The sequence below is a fragment of the Tetrahymena thermophila genome, assembly GCF_000189635.1.
Source record: "Tetrahymena thermophila SB210 genomic scaffold scf_8253984, whole genome shotgun sequence".
NCBI lineage: Eukaryota > Ciliophora > Oligohymenophorea > Hymenostomatida > Tetrahymenidae > Tetrahymena > Tetrahymena thermophila.
The window spans coordinates 57,816-74,685 of NW_002475999.1; the positions used below are offsets into that span (position 1 = coordinate 57,816).

Consider the following 16,870-nt stretch of genomic DNA (forward strand, 5'->3'; position numbering starts at 1 on the left):
AATAAATCATTCACAATTTGATTTCATTGTTAGCGACTTAACTAGTTAATATAAATTTATATTAAAATATTTTTTGAATAAATAATAAATATTTACTTTAAATTTTTAGGAGATATGTTGTAATTATATTTACTATGAATAGCGGGAGTTATTTTAGGTGTTGAGATTATAAAAGATTAAGAACTCTTTTTCTCATTTTAATTTCTTCCACTTTTTTTCTTTGATTTCTTTCTCTTAACTAGCTATTTTATTGGGGTTAAAGATAGTTAATTATCTGTTAACCCGAAAGTGTCATTTTCAAATCTAGGAGACTATTGTGCATTTTGTTATTTATAAAATGGGTTATATAAATGAGTTGGTTATATTATTTTAGGTTCAGTGTTATCTTATGCATCTCTATTTTTTAAGGTATTATTCTATGGGGTTAACTTACTTAAACCTGCAGCAGAGTTTTCTAATAAATAATTTTGCTATTATAACAAAAGTGATTAAGATCTGGTTTGAATTTACTATTTTTCTATGTCTTCTTTAAGAATGTTCAAATTCTAAACCAACATACGATTTCTGAATTAAGTCTCGGATTATTCTTACTTTTAACTATTAAAAAGAAACTCTTTAAATGAAGAGTCGTTATTAATAGTTTGTTCTTTAGATGATTATTGTGAGGAATAAATATTGCTTTGCTGTTATTGTTATTATTTATCTGTTGGATTATAGATTATTTATTGAATAGTTGAGTTTTAAGATGAATCGTTGGATTCTCCATTTTTAAAATTTTATTGACGTACGTTTTATGCAAATGAATTTGGACTGAGATTTTATTTATTTTTAGAAGACATTTGCTTCGAATACATGTCATTAAACTAGAAATTTTTAGCATTAGAATTCGGCTGAGTTGATGAATTGTTAATTGATATTTCCTAAAGGATATGAATTTAATTATGAGCATATTTTTTACCAGAATTGTTAAGCTGTTTATTTTAATGTGAAATTAAGTTTTTCTTTAAATTTTTAATACTCGAAGTTTCTACATAAAACGAATTATAGTTGAGATCTTATTTTGTAGGAGACTCGTATTACTATAAGCTTTTAGACGAATCAGATTCTTTTTAATTTTTAACTTGGACATTTTAGTTTATAGATAGAGGTAGCCTCGGTTAAGCTCTTATTGATTTTGAACTTCTTTTTCTAGTTTGTTAAGGAATTTAATTTTTTTGGGTATATTCTCCTCCAGTAGTTATTACCGTATTTGGCGTATTGTAATTATTAACTCCAATTTCTAAATTTTTAGGGATAGCCTATGTTTAACTCTCTCTTCTTAATTATAAACTATCGTTATTTTATTTTAAATACCTACCCTTCTTTATCTTTTTATTTATACCATCTGAATCTTAAAGTTCACTATTATTTTAACTTTCATATTAAGAAATTTACTTTAAGCCTTCATTTTTTGAATGATTTTGTAAGTTAAGTAAATGATTTTATTAAGTATGCTGAGAAGGTGGAGTTTTACACCTTTATTTTTCATCTATTTTGCTATTTTAATTTAATTTTTTACTATTCTACACTTATTTTTAAACAGAAGATGCTACATTTTCTTTATTCTCCCCTAATTCATCTGCCTATCCAATGTATTTCTTATTCGTAACTTATGAAAGGGTAAATAAATCTTCTTCTTTATTATTATTTTCTTTAAAGAGCTCACCATTCGAAGTATTTACTTAAGTTTTTTCTTCTGAAACAATATTGAATTGTGAAGATTTTTAATTGTTGGCTGTCGAAGGAGGTTGATAAAGTTTATTTAAATTACTCTATTGAGGATCTTCTTCTTATTTATTAACATTTATTACATTGTTAATTAATATTTAGTGCTAATTTGAGTATTTTATATTCTCTTTAATTGGTAAAATTCCCTATTAGCTTTAAGGAATGTATCTCTTACTATATGTTGCTCTGCTCCTCATTTCCATGCTCATTGGTCTTTGATGGAAACTATTACTTGGCATATCTTTGTTAACACTACTGCATCTTGTTGTAGTGTTTATAAGATGAATATTATTTACATTATTGCCCCCTTACTATTAGTTATTTATAACCACTAAATTATTTTGTTGCTATTAAGTAGATTTAACTCCAAACTCTCGTAAGTCAGTCTTTGAATCTTTCTAAAATATTTATTATACAAATTATATTTAATTTAAAATAACACACTTTTCTTTATATGTATTGTACTGCTGATATCTTTAATGGATCTAATATTTTAATCTTCAATACTCTTCCCAAAGATGACAAAGTTTCCGAAAATTTAGGATTTAAATATTTATGAACCTCCATTTTTTGTAGTATTTTAAAAAGCTTTTTAAAGATTTTCCTAAACTTGTCCTCATCGACTTTTTCTGTTTTTTATAGATTGACAATAAATAGCTAAAATAAATAACTAATTTAAATGAATAAGTAAGCAATACCTCCACAAATATGCTTTATAGTACGAGTTGAGAGAAGCGATAAAATTTAATCAACACAAATATTATATTCATATTCTTGCTTCCTCGTACTGAATCCGCTATATATAGACATCTATCTATCTATATTAGAAATATTTTACTTGTTTAAAATTAATTATAATTTTTAGCTGTTATTAACAAATATTCTTTTTTAACAACTATTTCTAACAACAATCTTATTAAATAAATGAATAGCTCAAAAATAATTATATACAAAATACAAAGCAAACATTATTCAATCTTATAAGTCATCAAATACCATTTACACTAAAACTACCTCAAATTAAGATTTCTAAAAATTTCTCCAACAAACGAAGATTAAAATTATAATTTCATAAAACTAATGATTAAAATTTTTAACAAATCACATAAAATAATTTTATAAAAATAAATAATCTTAATAAATATTTTTTTGAATTAAATTAGAAATTATTAAAGTAATTTATTTTTTTTTGAAGCAATAAACTAAAATCTATTTGAAATACATTGAAAAACGCAAATTGCTTTGATAGATATACTTTTTATTAAAAAAATATCAAACACTTTTGAAAAAAATAATTACTATGAAATATTTATTTGATTTGAGCTATTGTATCAAAGTCTTTGCTTTTATGGAGGAGATACTTCAATATAATCTAGAGTTTCAATAAAATGCCTAATTAAAACAGAGAGTTCATTAGCCTTTTCAAAATGAAGATAATGGCTTCCATCATCTACTCTAAAAACAAAGTTACTCTAAAAATTTGAAAGATCCAATTAAACGTCTTTAAAAGGTTATTATTTAATTGTATAATTAACTTTATTATTTATAAATAATAAATCATATATCTCTTCCTCGTATAAATTTTTTGTTGCTAATTCATCTTTTGGCGAGTAAGCAATCAGTCTTGGGATTCTACTATCAAGCTTTCTAAAATTATGTAAAATTTCTCCTATTCCGCCAGGCAGACTTCTGGTTATTTTTCTTAAACAAAAGAGATCGCTAGTTGAAAAATGCAAAGCTGGAGCAAATTGTCTTTATACGTTTTTAGGTAATTAAGCTAGAGATGCTTTGAGCTCAGCAGAACCTTATTATAATTTTTTTCTAGCTTCATCGCTATTATAATACGAGAAAGACTCGTTTTCTGATAAATAATAAGCATTTTCATAAGTAGATCTCATAAATGTCCATCCATGCCATTCAGTTAAGGGAATAGAAGCAATTTAAATGAGGCCATCAACTCTTTCAGGATTGCAGCAAGCAAAATATTTACCGAAAAAACCACCTAAAGAATGCATCATAATTACCACCTTTTATATTCCTAATTTGTTTAAAAACTCATTAATCATCTTAACTCCATCTTATAAAGTGCCAACATATTAACCTCTCCTTTCATCTATGTTATCAAAGCCTGGTAGAAATAAGTGAATAAATCTGCAAAAATTTGGCTCTAAGCGCTTTTCTATTGGTGCAAAATCTTTAATAGAACCTGGTACACCAGGTATAGCAAGAATACATCTATTGCTAAACTTAAAACTTGAGTTACTTGATACATTATCAGCATACTAAACAAAACTTCCATCAGAAAAATCCATCCTTAGGATAAGACTATTTGATTTATAACCCTTATAGTTCTCTTATTCATATTTTAGCTATTTATTTATAGCTGGCAATATTTACTTTCTATTTCTATCACAGTACTGCTTAACTATGGTAGCCTGCTTATCTACTGTTTCATCATCTCTTTAATCATATAGGTATTGCTCGTATTTATTATCTTAGCTCATTTTTAAATCTTATCAATTTAGTTGATCTTTTATTTTGCTTTAAAGATTTATTTAATATTTATTTTTTGATATGAATTCTATATTTAAAATCACCAAAAATTTAAAAATATAAAGCGTATTAATTAATCATAATTCTGTGACGTCGATTGCGCTTTAAATTTTAACATTTATTTTACCTAACTTAAATAAAGCATAATTCATCAGTAATTTGATGGTTTACATTTAAGAATGTTCTTAATGACCTTTTACCATGTTCTGCATTCACCATAAAAAAATATTTGGAATTTAATTTGAAATACAAATTTAATATAAAAAGAATAAAAACATTAAGCTAATTAAATCAAAACTTAATAATATTTATTTGTTTTTATTTAATAAGAAGCATAAAAACAAATCTTAAAAAAATATTTATTAATTAATTTTATTTGAATTAAATTCTTATTATTTTTAAGTTATTTAAAGTCTTTTTGTAACATTTTGCTACTAAAAAACTAAGATAAAAGAAAAAACATTTATATTTTTGTGTTCATAGACTCATAAATTAGGTTTATTGTTTATAATTTAAGTAGAGTCAATCTATTTTATAAAATTTTTTGCAATTATTCCTATTTCCTCACTTTTCTCATTTTATAAGAAATGAGTAGTGTCATCAAATCTAAAAATATAATTTGAAGAGAAATTATTTAGATCTAAATGAGGTTCTGGAGATTCTAATTTTGTTATTCTTCTTTTAAGAGCATTTTCACTCAATATATATTGATATATCTCCTCTTCTATTGTATTTGCTGATATCAAAACATCATTTTTAGAATAAGCAATCATCCTGGGTATATTTTAATTTAATTATCTAAACCTATGGAAAATTTCATTATACTTTCCATAAACACTTAAACGTATTTTGAGCATAGTAATTATGTCTTAAAAAGAAAAGGCCACTATAGGGCCAAGCTAAAATTTTTCTTACTCTGACAGCATCTGTAAAGATTCTTTAGTTTAAATTATTTTGTATTTTAATTGTTATCTAAAATTTTCATCAGATAATGTTTCATAAGAAATTTTGTTAAAATCCAAGTTATATTTTTAATGTTCTAATTGTTCTAGCTTTTTTTGACCTTCCCATAAGGTCATAGGGACTGTACAGATTTATATAAATCCTTCTACTTTATGAGGTTTAAAGTATATGAAATTCTTGACCACAATTCCACCATATGAATGTGCTAAAAATACTGCTGACTAAATTCCTATTTTAATCATAAAATCATCAATTAGCTTTGCTATCTAATCTATCCCTCCTTAATATTAACCTCTTCTTTCATCTTTCTTATCAAACCCTGGAATGTAGATATCAATCATTCTACAAAATTATTACCCAATACTATTTTATATTTTTTTATAATAGTTAATTCCTCCTGGAACACCTGTAATAAATATGATAGTCTTATTCTTTAACTCAAATTAATCTCTATAATCAATATTATCTCTATAATTTACATATCTATCATCTTCAAACTTCATTGTGTTAACATTTAACTTAATATTATTACTTTTATCAATACATTAATTTTGTAACTGTTACTATACATAAGGCAAAAATGCCTTAAAATTTCTTTTACTGTAATATTCTATAATCTTAGAATGGTTTAATTATTCATCTTGGCTTCGAGGGTCGTTAGTGTAGTTATATTAAAATTAACTTTATTTCATTTTTATCTATTTTTGATTTACTTTTTGTTTTTTTGATGATTTTTAATATAATTCAATAACTGTAATCAAAAATTGTAAAGTGAAGATATAATTAATATCTTTTTAGAATTACCATATTGAATTGAATGTTATTAATAAAGTAGTATTAATGTTATAATTAGTATATTCAATAGATATTTTTTTATTTAAATTGATTAAAATATAATTTCTAAATGGCTTTTTATTTTAAACTCATAAAAAGACTGAAGTTTTTTAAAAAGTATAAAATATTTGTAATTTAACATAAAAATTTCTTAGAATAAATGATCCAAATTAATACCATGCTTTTAAATAATACACTTAAAAATATAATAAATTAAAGGATCTTTTAGCATTAAATTAGAATATATGATTTTTTAAACAATCATTTATCTATTTAATATTATAAATATTAATTTATTTTAATTATAAAAAGAAATATTCATCCAATAATATTCTAAGTTTTTATTAAAATATGTACAAAAATATCAAATATTAATTTAAAAACGAATATTTCATACCTTTAACACCCACAATATAAATTATTAATAATTTATAAAATAAATCTTCATGTTATGAGAAATTTAAATTTTCATAAAAACAATGAAGTTAGTTTTATTTACTTCTATATTTATTTTAAAAATTTCAAAAAATTAAAAATAAAATTTTTATTTGTATTCAATCAAGAATGAAGCTTGATTCCATCAAACTTAAACTTTGAAAATTCAGAGCAATTTTTTTTTTTTTGCAACGTTTTATTCTTCATTTAATAAATAAAAATATATCAGAAAATAAATTTTTGTTTTATACATAATCTTTAATTTAATTATGTTTACTTCTAATTGTAATTTAATTTAATATCTAAAAAAAATTAGTTGTTTTTATCATGTTTTATTTCTTGCTCTATATAATAATAATATTAATTAAAAAATTTATTAACTACTCTTATAAATATGTATTTATCCTAAAACATTTTAGTTCACATCGCATAGTAACTATTAAAAAATATCATTCTCTTCGTTATTATTCTATTATTAATTTCTATTTAATTTTAACTAATTAAACCCTAATTTTATTTTGGTTATAGATATCAGATAATTTTGGTTCTATTTCTATTTTTTTAGTAAAAGTCGTAATTAATTAATTAATTAGATTATTTATCTATTCTGAATCTATATCTAGTTTTTAAATAATACATACAATAATTGTTACTTTATTCAAAAAAAGATTATAACGCATTATTCTAAAATTGAAGTTGTTAATTTAACTATAATAACAATTATAATTAAATAAATTCTAAAAATAAACAAAATTACAAAAATTAGTACTAATATAAAATCTAAAATAAAAATATTAATAAACTATCAAAATGAACTTGAAACTTTTAAAGAAGTCTGTAATAATAACAAATTCTTTACTTTTGTTAGTAGGCCTGTTCTTTATCATTTATCCAGCTATTTTATATTAATAATATGCTTATACTACTTATACCAATAACCTTTTCTCTGGTATTTTAATATTTGGAATAGTCTTAGGAGTTTTTCTAATTTTATGGACTCTTTTTGGAGTTTTAGCTGCTTAAAAAAATAATACTATGATATAAGCTGCGTATAACGTAGGAATAATAATGTTATTTTTATTATCTATTGCTATTCTAGCAATAAGCTGTATAGTTTAATATGAAGTTCCAAGTTATAAAAATGATGAAAAATGTACATAATAGTCAATTTTAATATAGTTGTAATAGCTGAATCATAAATCAAGTTTAACTTTATGCCAAAATGATTGTTTATGCAACTTTAAAGGAACTTAAGAAGAAGCTGATAAATTAGGAATTAATAATTTTAACCATAAGGACTCTAGTCCAGTTAGAGTATAAGATTGCCAAATTTTTGAAGATTTTTAATTTGAAAATCAAAGTGAAAATAGTGAAGTTCTTAAATTTTTAGAAGAATTATTTGGCTGCAGTGGATTTTGTTCATAAAATTCATATTATTTATTTAGTGACTTAAATGATGGAATACCTAATGGTGACTGTAAAGTTCATGTAATAAATTTTGTTGAAGATAATATAATAGCTATTGTAATTTCATCTTCATTTATTACTGTCTTATTATTAGTGTCTCTTATATTTAACATTCTTTTTTATCTAGAATTGCTTAAGTCTAGGTACTCTAGTAAATGAAGCATACTAAAATTAATCTTTTTTGAATTATTTGTATTATAATAAAAATCGACTAAGATAATTAAATTATTATATTATTACTAAATTATTAATTATTATATTTTATATTAATTATATTTTGTTTGTTTATAAATTTTCTATTAAAAACCTAATCGTTCTAGTTAATTTATAAATATTTTATTATATTTACATTTATAAAAGTTAGAAAAATGACAAAAAGATCTTGATTAGATTATTCTTTGTAATATCATAAAGCTTTAGTCCCAAATTATCTTATTTATAATGCCAATTTAAATTTAATTAGAATATTAAGCAATATTAAAATTATTTAAATTATTACATAGTGATTTAATGTTATATGAATAGTGTTGGGATTAGAGAAGAAATTTTTTGTAATGATGAATGTTTTAGAAAATATTAAAATAGAATTTTTTTACTCTAAAAAAAATGTATTGAGAGTCAAATTTGTAAAAGGTTTTCAAAATCTAGAAAAAATCTGATAATTCAAATAAAAATAAGATATAAAAGTGATGATGTTTTACAAAGTGAATATCAAACTATAAAAATCATTTGAACAGATATGGATAAATTAAAAATAGAAAAAGTGATTTTTTTATTTTGATTTAACTCAGATAATAAATATATGAATAATCAAACGCTTTTATGAGAGTTGTAAGTGTAACTGAACAATCCTGATTTATACTTTATTAGTTTGATGGAAAACTAAATTATCTATTCCAAAAAAATAAATAAAAATTTTTTGGTTAATTTTGAATACATTAAAATTTATTCTCTTTAAATGTAAATTAGAATGTATCATATTTATAACTCTTATTAATAATTACAAATAATCAACTTTTTTGTAATATAATGTATTCATTTTTCAAAAAATTAATAAAAAAAGAAATTTAAATAAACTTTAGAAATGTCAATTAAATTTTAAAATATTAGTACTGCTTTACTTTTTCTATTAGGAGTCTTCTGGATAGTATTCGCATCTTTAACTTATGTGAAATATACTAGTATTACTAATGCTGATACTTATTTCTAATTTGCTTTGATCATATGTATGGCATTTGGCAGTTTGTTGACAATATGGTCAATATTAGGTATGATTGCAACATTCAAGTAATCTAATAATATATTAGGAGCATATAATGTTGGGTATTTTATTTTTCTTTCAGTATCTATATCAACTTTAGTGGTAAGTCTTCTTTCTTATTAAGAAGTAGAAGAATATAAAAATGATACTGACTGCTCTTAAAATATTAAATTTATCAGGCTATTTGAGTTAAATAATATTTCTTACTAGTCTTTATGTCAAGATGGTTGTTAATGTTATTTTGAAGGCAGTTAAATACAGGCTAATTAATAATAAATAACAAGCTATAGTTAAACAGAATCAGATCCTGTTAATGTTTAAGAGTGTTTAGTATTTTAAAATTTTAATTTAGAAGATTAAGATTAAAATGCTGAATTTTTAAAATCTTTAGAGGAAACATTTTAATGTAGTGGATTTTGCTCAAAAAACTCTTATTATGTATTTAGTAATGTTAATCAAGGAATTCCAAATAAAGATTGCAAAGATGAAATGATAAATTATTTAGAAGATAAAACAATCAAAACAATCATATCATCTTCAGTTATAACTTTCATATTTGTAATATGTTTTGGGCTTTCCATATTTTTTAGTTTAAAAAAAAATAATGAAAGTGATTTCAAATCCTAATAACATATTTAATAAAGATAAAATTGACAGCATTATTGTAATAAATTATATTATTTAAAAGTAAAATTTTATGTTGAAAAATTTACCTCTAATTTATTATTCATAAAAAAGAAAATTTAAATTGTTTTATATTTTTATTTTTAAGAAAAGAAAGCATCTTAAACGTAATTTTTATAAATAAAATTATATATATTTAAATAAGATTAGAAAATTCCGATAAAATATCCCATCGAAATTGATTAATCTATCTCAATAATTATCATAAAATCTGATTAATTATAATATTCAAATTATAAATTATTAATCTATATCATTCAAATATCATGAATTTATTTAAAATAGACAAAATAAGTTATCAAAAGATTTATTTATTTTTTGTTCAAACTGAAATATAAATTTTGCTATCAAAAAGATTAAGGGATGGATATAAATAATTTTTATAAAATTATATATTATATTAAAGTAAAGGAATCATAATCCCTCTTTGATCGTACTAGAAATGTTTACTTTTGGTTTTTCATGAAGCAAATATTTTGTGCTTTTTTTTATAATAAGTAAGCAAGTATTCTCTTATTTCATGAATATTTGAAAAATAAATTTATTAGAATACTTAAATTTTAAAATCTATCTATCTATTACATTTTAATTTAGATTTAATTAAGAATGATATACACCAATTGTTACTTAATTGAAATTTATTTAATAAATTTGTCTAATTCAAATAAGTTGTTTTTATAAAAAATCTTAAATTTTATTATTATTAAAATTAATATTTAATTTAAAATAAAAAATAATAAAAAACTCTTAAGCAAACACAAAATATTTGAAATGGAATAAAAACTTTTTAAATCTAGCATCTTTTTACTCTTTGCAGTAGGTGCTTTCTGGATTATCTTCTCATCTGTTATATACTACGAATAAATAGAAATAACTGATGCTTATGAACAATTCAAAAATATTCTTATTATGGGAATAGTATTTGGTAGTGTATTAATATTATGGTGTATTATAGGCCTTAATGCTAATTCTAAAAAAGTGAATTGTATGTATATCACCTATAATGTAGGAGTCTTTATTTTTTTGTTAGCTTCAATAACAGCTTTAGTATTAACTATTATTTTAGCTAATAAAATACCTGATTATAAAAATGATTCTGAATGCACTTCTGAAAGTATTCTTATTGAATTTTCTGAACTGAATAAAATATCATCTTAAACTTTATGTCAATCTGATTGCTAGTGCTATTATGGTTCTAATAACAGTATTAAACCTTTAGAATTAGGAGTTAAAAATTATACTTTATTTAGCTCTGAACCTATTAGAGTTCAGTAATGCAAAGTATTCGATAACTTTGATATTTAAAACAAAGATTCTAACAGCGAAATTTTGAAGGCATTTGAACAAACATATAAATGTAGTGGTTTTTGCTCAAATAACTCATACTATGTATTTAGCGATGTAAATAATGGATATCCTGGTGGTGATTGCAAAGATGAAATTATTATCTTTGTAGAAAATAATAACAATAGATTTATAATTGCTTCATCTATTATGACCTTTGCAATAATTGTTGCATTTGTTCTTTCAATACTTTAATTATACAAGACATCACAAGTTTATGATTTTTAATAGAAAAATGTTGAGTTACATGGAAATAATTCTTGAAAATACTTTAGTGAAATTATTAATAAAATTTAAATTTTATTTTCAATTTATTGTGTGTAAATATATTCTTTTAAAATTAAAGCTTCATTATAAGTTTCATAAATTTTATTTTTAAAAATAATTTGTTTTATTTTACTTCTTTTTGAATGCAAACAAGTGTTTTATATATTTTTTAAATTGAAACATTTTTGAGACTTAATCAGAAACATAAAAAGTGAGATGGTTATTTTGTATTTATTTTAAAATTTAATTATGCCTTATTGAATTGTAATTGGATATTTATAAATAAAATTTGAAAAATACAAATCAGCTTAATATAAATTATAAATAATTTATATATTTTTTAATTTTAGAAAATAAAATAATTTTTAAAATTATTACAATAGAAATAATAAATAATTCTTCTTCTTAAGTTATTTTAATTTAAAAATAGATAAAGGATTCTTAAAAAAAATATTAACGCATTTTTCAAAGTAAGTTTTTGTGTCTATTTTAATTATATAAATAGATCCTTGTTTTTGATACATAACATTTTACTCTAAAATTTAAATAAGTCTTGCATAAATTTTTAATTTTGGAAATAAAGTTTTTTATAATTAATTAATAAATAAATAAATAAATTATTTAAATATTATTAAATTTAATAAAAAATCTAAAACAAAAATGATCTAAAAGCTTGTGAATATAGGCACGAATTTACTCTTTTTGCTTGGTATTTTCTGGGTAATTTTTTCTTCAGTGATCTTTTCTTAGTACATGGAAATGAGTGAATACTTTAGTTTCTTTTCTGGAGCACTTTTAATTGGCATCTTTTTTGGTATTGCCCTTATAATATGGGCTCTCTTAGGAATGATAGCAATTTGTAAAAAGTTAAATTATTTATTAATTGCATACAATCTTGGAATGTTTGTTTTCTTTTTGCTCTAAGTTGCTATTCTAATTTTAAGTATATTTGCTGCAAGTTCTATAAATAGTTATAAAAATGATACTTCATGTACTAAATAATCATTTTTAATTGAGTTAGCTGAATTAAATGCTGTCTCATATTAAACACTTTGCTAAAACGATTGTTAATGTCATTTTGAGGGAAATAAGGCTCAAGCCTAAAATCTTGGTATTAAAAATTATATTAATAACGAGCTCTATCCACAAAAAATACAAGAATGCCAAGCTTTCAATTTTTTTGATTTGCAAGATAAAGATGAAAACAGCAATTTCCTATAAGCTTTAGAAGAAACATTTTATTGCAGCGGTTTTTGTTCAATAAACTCTTACTATGTGTTTAGCAATGTAAATGATGGTATCCCAAACAAAGATTGCAAATAGGAAGCTCTTGAATTTTTTGAAAAGAATAATAACATAACTCTAATTTGTTCTTCAATAGTAACATTTTTAATGGCTCTAAGTTTTATATTTTCAGTACTATGGTGTTTCTAAAAACCTCAATTAAATTATGGGTATCAAAAAGAAAACTCTATAAGAAAAAATGTAGAAATGCAATATATAAATACTTAATGATCAAATATATCTTTCTTATCAATTATTAAAATATTTAAAATGAAATGTAAATGTAAAATTATATTATTGATGTTATTCATGTTGTGTATTATATTAATTTAATTCCATAAATATTACTTAAGTTTCTAATTTTTAAGTTTATATAAAACAATCTTATCATAATTGCTAAATTAATAGCCATAATTTTAACTTCAATTATGTATAAAAAATATAATGAATAAAAAAGTGAATTTCTAGAAATTATATTATTAATGTTATTCATATTGTGTATTATATCAATTTAATTCTATAAATATTTCTTAAGTTTCTAATTTTTAAGTTTATATAAAACAGTCTTATTATAATCGCTAAATTAAAGCTATCATTTTAGCTTCAATTATGTATAAAAAATAAAATGAATAAAAAAGCGAATTTCTAGTCATTTAAAAATATAAATTACTATTTAAAATAATTCCTAATTATTTTATCTATTACGAGTAGAAATATTTAAAAATTGAAAATGATCTATTTTAAATATAAAAAAATTGTGCTTTCATCAAGTGAGTTAAAATTAAGTTTTAAATTTACTGTTAAAATGTAAAAAATAAATTAAAAGAAAGTTTTAAATTAAAATAGATTCCTTAATTTATTTGAAATTTTTCCTATTTATAAATTTTTTTGAATTCATAATTTATTGGTATCTAAATTTAATTTGTCTATTACTTATATTTATTTGATGAAATTAATTAAGTGCATCTCAAATTACTATTTTTGAATAATCTAAAAGCAGGTTGTCTAGTAAATTATTTTCAATACTTTATATAAATTATTCTGAGGTTCTCTAAAGTGTAATTAATATTTAACTAATAAAAAAATTAAAAATAACTTAAAAAATAAAATTTACATATTACAAAAAATGAATAATAAAACTTTATAAAAGTTAGTATAGTCAAGTACTGTTTTACTCCTTCTCCTGGGAGCATTCTGGATTACCTTTGTGTGTATTTTATACTCTAAATACCCAGATGTAAGAAATGTATCTTAGTATTTCACTGCAGCTCTATTGATAGGATTCGTGAATGGAATCCTTCTTATTATATGGGCTATCTTAGGATTAATAGGGATTTGCAAAAATGTTAAATGCCTTCTGTTTACTTACAACTTTGGAATTTTTGTTTTCCTTTTAATTCCTATTGCTATATTAGTAATTAGCATTTTAATATCAACAAATATGGATAGCTACAAAAATGATACAAATTGTACTTAATATGATTTATTTTCTCAGCTGGCTGAATTGAATACCAAATCTTATTAAACCCTTTGCTAATCAGGTTGTCAATGTGATTTTGAAGGAACACAATTAGAAGCTTAGTAATTGGGAATAACTAATTTTGTTAATAGTGAGTCTGGTCCTATTAGAGTTTAAGAATGCAAAGCATATGATTTATTTGATTTAGATCATCAAGATTCAAACAGTGACATATTGCAAGCTATGGAAGAAACTTTTGGCTGCAGTGGTTTTTGCTCAAAAAATAATTATTTTGTATTTAGTAACATAAATGAAGGTATCCCAAATGGAGACTGTAAAGTTGAAGTTTTAGATTTCATTGAAGATAATAATGTCAAGACTATTGTAGCATCTTCTATTGTGACATTCTTTATGGTCCTTTGCTTTATATTCTCCGTTTTCTGGTGCTGTATGTAATCAAAAATTTAAACAGTTGACACAAAAGTTATTGAAGCCCAATAAAATATTAGAAATTGATTTCAAAATATAATACTGAAAGTGTTAGTTATATTAAAAAATTTACATTAACATAATTATATCAATTAATTGTATTTTTAATATTATATTTAGATGTATTAATGCTTTTTCTTTTCAAAATTACTTTAATTTAGCATTATTTCATAATATTTTTTACTACTACAAAAGCTAAAAGAAAAAAAACATTTACCTTAAAACCTCATTAACTCACAACCCATAAATTCAAAAAATTTTCGATTTATTGTGGTTTTCATAAGACTATTACCTCTTACCTCGCAATTTGTTCACTTTCCTTAACGAGGTCCTACAGTAATTATCAAATTTTTTTTTTCCTATTTTTTGATTTTCAGGTTATTTTCTTTTTTTTGTTAAACAAAATGAACTATTTCTAAAAATTATAAATATTAGCAAATGACTAAGCTTTTTAAATTTTAATTATAAATTTTTATAATAATTTTAAAGAACGTTTATGATGTTAGTAAATTAAATTTTATTAAGGTTTTATTGAGGATATTTATTTTTGAAGAATTTTGTGTAATAAATATAAAAATTTATCAACAGCTTAAAATAAATTTTTTGCTAAATATAAAAATAAATTGAATTCATACAATAAGATTAATTTTATTCATATAAGAGAATATTTATTACTACTGTGATTTTTGTACGCTGTCCATAATAAAATGATACTCAAGTAAACAACTAAATAAAAAATGATTATTGCTTAACTCTAAGTCATTCTTTCTATCAAGTAAAGTAAACCTTAATCTTCTATTAAGCAGTCTTCTCCTACTTAGCTTAGTTAATTACTAAAATAGATGTAATCAAAAAAGCTTAGACCTATAAAGAGATATAAACACTTCACTATCTTTGGAAAGAAAACTTGCTTGTAGAAATTAGGATTTTAATAGTTGTTGTTGTTAAAAAAGTAACCTACTGCAAGACTGTACATCATCAATCTAAATATTACAAAGGCTCTTTGAGTATAAGAGTATTCGTAATTGAATATACCTTTCTTACACTTCATATCAAAAGTAAATTAATTTTCTAAACTTAAGTTATATTTAATATCATTTTTTTAGTTCTCTGTTTGGCATAGTATTTACTATTTCTTTTATTAGGATGAGCAAAGGTCATTTAAAGTAAATGCTATTTTTGTTTCTCTCAATAAATCTACTTTTTAAAGAAAATTGTTTCTTTGCAAATATAAGCCAACTAAAGGAGTAGAATTAGAGTCTTCTCTTTTAATAAACATACTCGTTTTTATATCTTTTGAAATCTCAAATTTCTCATAACCTTCAATCTTTTCTTCTTCAGAAAATATAATATCTGAAATTGGACACAATTTAGGACTCTCTTTTGATTGGAAATTTAATCCCTTGTAAACACAAGAACTACTTTGATTGGAATCTTTTGTCTAGTCATTCTAAACTGAGTAGAAATTATGGTATTAATCAAGAGTAACACATAATTAAAAGAAATATTTTTCATTTTTAACATCTTAAATGGTAAAAATTGAGATCTCAGATACTTCTTTAACTAATCCTTCGTAATTTTACTTAGTTTTATCCACTAGTTACTCATCATAATTACAGCTTGTGGTTTCATTTACTATTCTGACATTTTGAATATAGTGTTAATTAAGATTATCATGAATATGATGCTAATATATTCTGAATTAATCTTAGTATAACAGAGAAAAGAATTCACAGTAAGGATTTGTTAAAAACAACAGAGCAACTGAAAAAAAAAGTAGTATTAATTTTCCAAATGAAATCATTTACTATCTTTAAATTAGAGAATATTTTTAAGTATTAAATTTTTTCTATTCAATTAATTAATGAAAAATAAATTGTTATTATGTGAAATAATTAAAGTATAATAATCAAATCAACAATATAATAAATAAATAATTAATTACTAATTATATTTTTTAAATATTTTTTTCAATAATTGTATTTTTTTACAATAAGATTTCTTTAATAAATCTCAAAAATAGAAATTCTTATTTATCTACAAAAATAATTAATTGTTAATTA

The 16,870-nt window shown here is 21.9% G+C and overlaps 8 protein-coding genes across 8 annotated transcripts; 4 read left to right on the forward strand and 4 right to left on the reverse strand. All coding sequences in view use genetic code 6, as the record gives it.

Annotated features, from left to right (window-relative positions):
* Positions 1-10: 10 nt before the first annotated feature.
* On the reverse strand, positions 11-2,691 carry TTHERM_00865230 (endo-1,4-beta-xylanase, putative; the record flags this gene model as incomplete). Its single annotated transcript, XM_001026763.2, has 4 exons — positions 2,466-2,691; positions 2,233-2,396; positions 97-2,165; positions 11-41 (listed from the first exon to the last, which is right to left on the reverse strand). The coding sequence occupies exons 1-4, from the start codon at positions 2,575-2,577 to the stop codon at positions 11-13; spliced, it is 2,376 nt and encodes a 791-aa protein (XP_001026763.2). The 5' UTR covers positions 2,578-2,691.
* A 407-nt stretch (positions 2,692-3,098) lies between these two features.
* TTHERM_00865220 (alpha/beta fold hydrolase) lies at positions 3,099-4,271 on the reverse strand (the record flags this gene model as incomplete). The annotated part of the gene is made up of 1 exon (XM_001026762.3): positions 3,099-4,271. One exon carries the CDS (start codon positions 4,269-4,271, stop codon positions 3,099-3,101), a length of 1,173 nt encoding a protein of 390 aa, XP_001026762.1.
* A 534-nt stretch (positions 4,272-4,805) lies between these two features.
* TTHERM_00865210 (alpha/beta hydrolase family protein) lies at positions 4,806-5,975 on the reverse strand (the record flags this gene model as incomplete). The annotated part of the gene is made up of 1 exon (XM_001026761.1): positions 4,806-5,975. The coding sequence occupies one exon, from the start codon at positions 5,973-5,975 to the stop codon at positions 4,806-4,808; it is 1,170 nt and encodes a 389-aa protein (XP_001026761.1).
* A 1,387-nt stretch (positions 5,976-7,362) lies between these two features.
* TTHERM_00865200 (tetraspanin family protein) lies at positions 7,363-8,178 on the forward strand (the record flags this gene model as incomplete). Its single annotated transcript, XM_001026760.1, has 1 exon — positions 7,363-8,178. The coding sequence occupies one exon, from the start codon at positions 7,363-7,365 to the stop codon at positions 8,176-8,178; it is 816 nt and encodes a 271-aa protein (XP_001026760.1).
* Positions 8,179-10,735: 2,557 nt separating this feature from the next.
* Positions 10,736-11,572, forward strand: TTHERM_00865190 (tetraspanin family protein; the record flags this gene model as incomplete). Its single annotated transcript, XM_001026759.2, has 1 exon — positions 10,736-11,572. The coding sequence occupies one exon, from the start codon at positions 10,736-10,738 to the stop codon at positions 11,570-11,572; it is 837 nt and encodes a 278-aa protein (XP_001026759.2).
* A 663-nt stretch (positions 11,573-12,235) lies between these two features.
* TTHERM_00865180 (tetraspanin family protein) lies at positions 12,236-13,090 on the forward strand (the record flags this gene model as incomplete). Its single annotated transcript, XM_001026758.1, has 1 exon — positions 12,236-13,090. One exon carries the CDS (start codon positions 12,236-12,238, stop codon positions 13,088-13,090), a length of 855 nt encoding a protein of 284 aa, XP_001026758.1.
* Positions 13,091-13,985: 895 nt separating this feature from the next.
* Positions 13,986-14,834, forward strand: TTHERM_00865170 (tetraspanin family protein; the record flags this gene model as incomplete). Its single annotated transcript, XM_001026757.1, has 1 exon — positions 13,986-14,834. The coding sequence occupies one exon, from the start codon at positions 13,986-13,988 to the stop codon at positions 14,832-14,834; it is 849 nt and encodes a 282-aa protein (XP_001026757.1).
* A 625-nt stretch (positions 14,835-15,459) lies between these two features.
* Positions 15,460-16,611, reverse strand: TTHERM_000865158 (transmembrane protein, putative; the record flags this gene model as incomplete). The annotated part of the gene is made up of 1 exon (XM_012800742.1): positions 15,460-16,611. One exon carries the CDS (start codon positions 16,609-16,611, stop codon positions 15,460-15,462), a length of 1,152 nt encoding a protein of 383 aa, XP_012656196.1.
* Between the last annotated feature and the right edge of the window lie 259 nt (positions 16,612-16,870).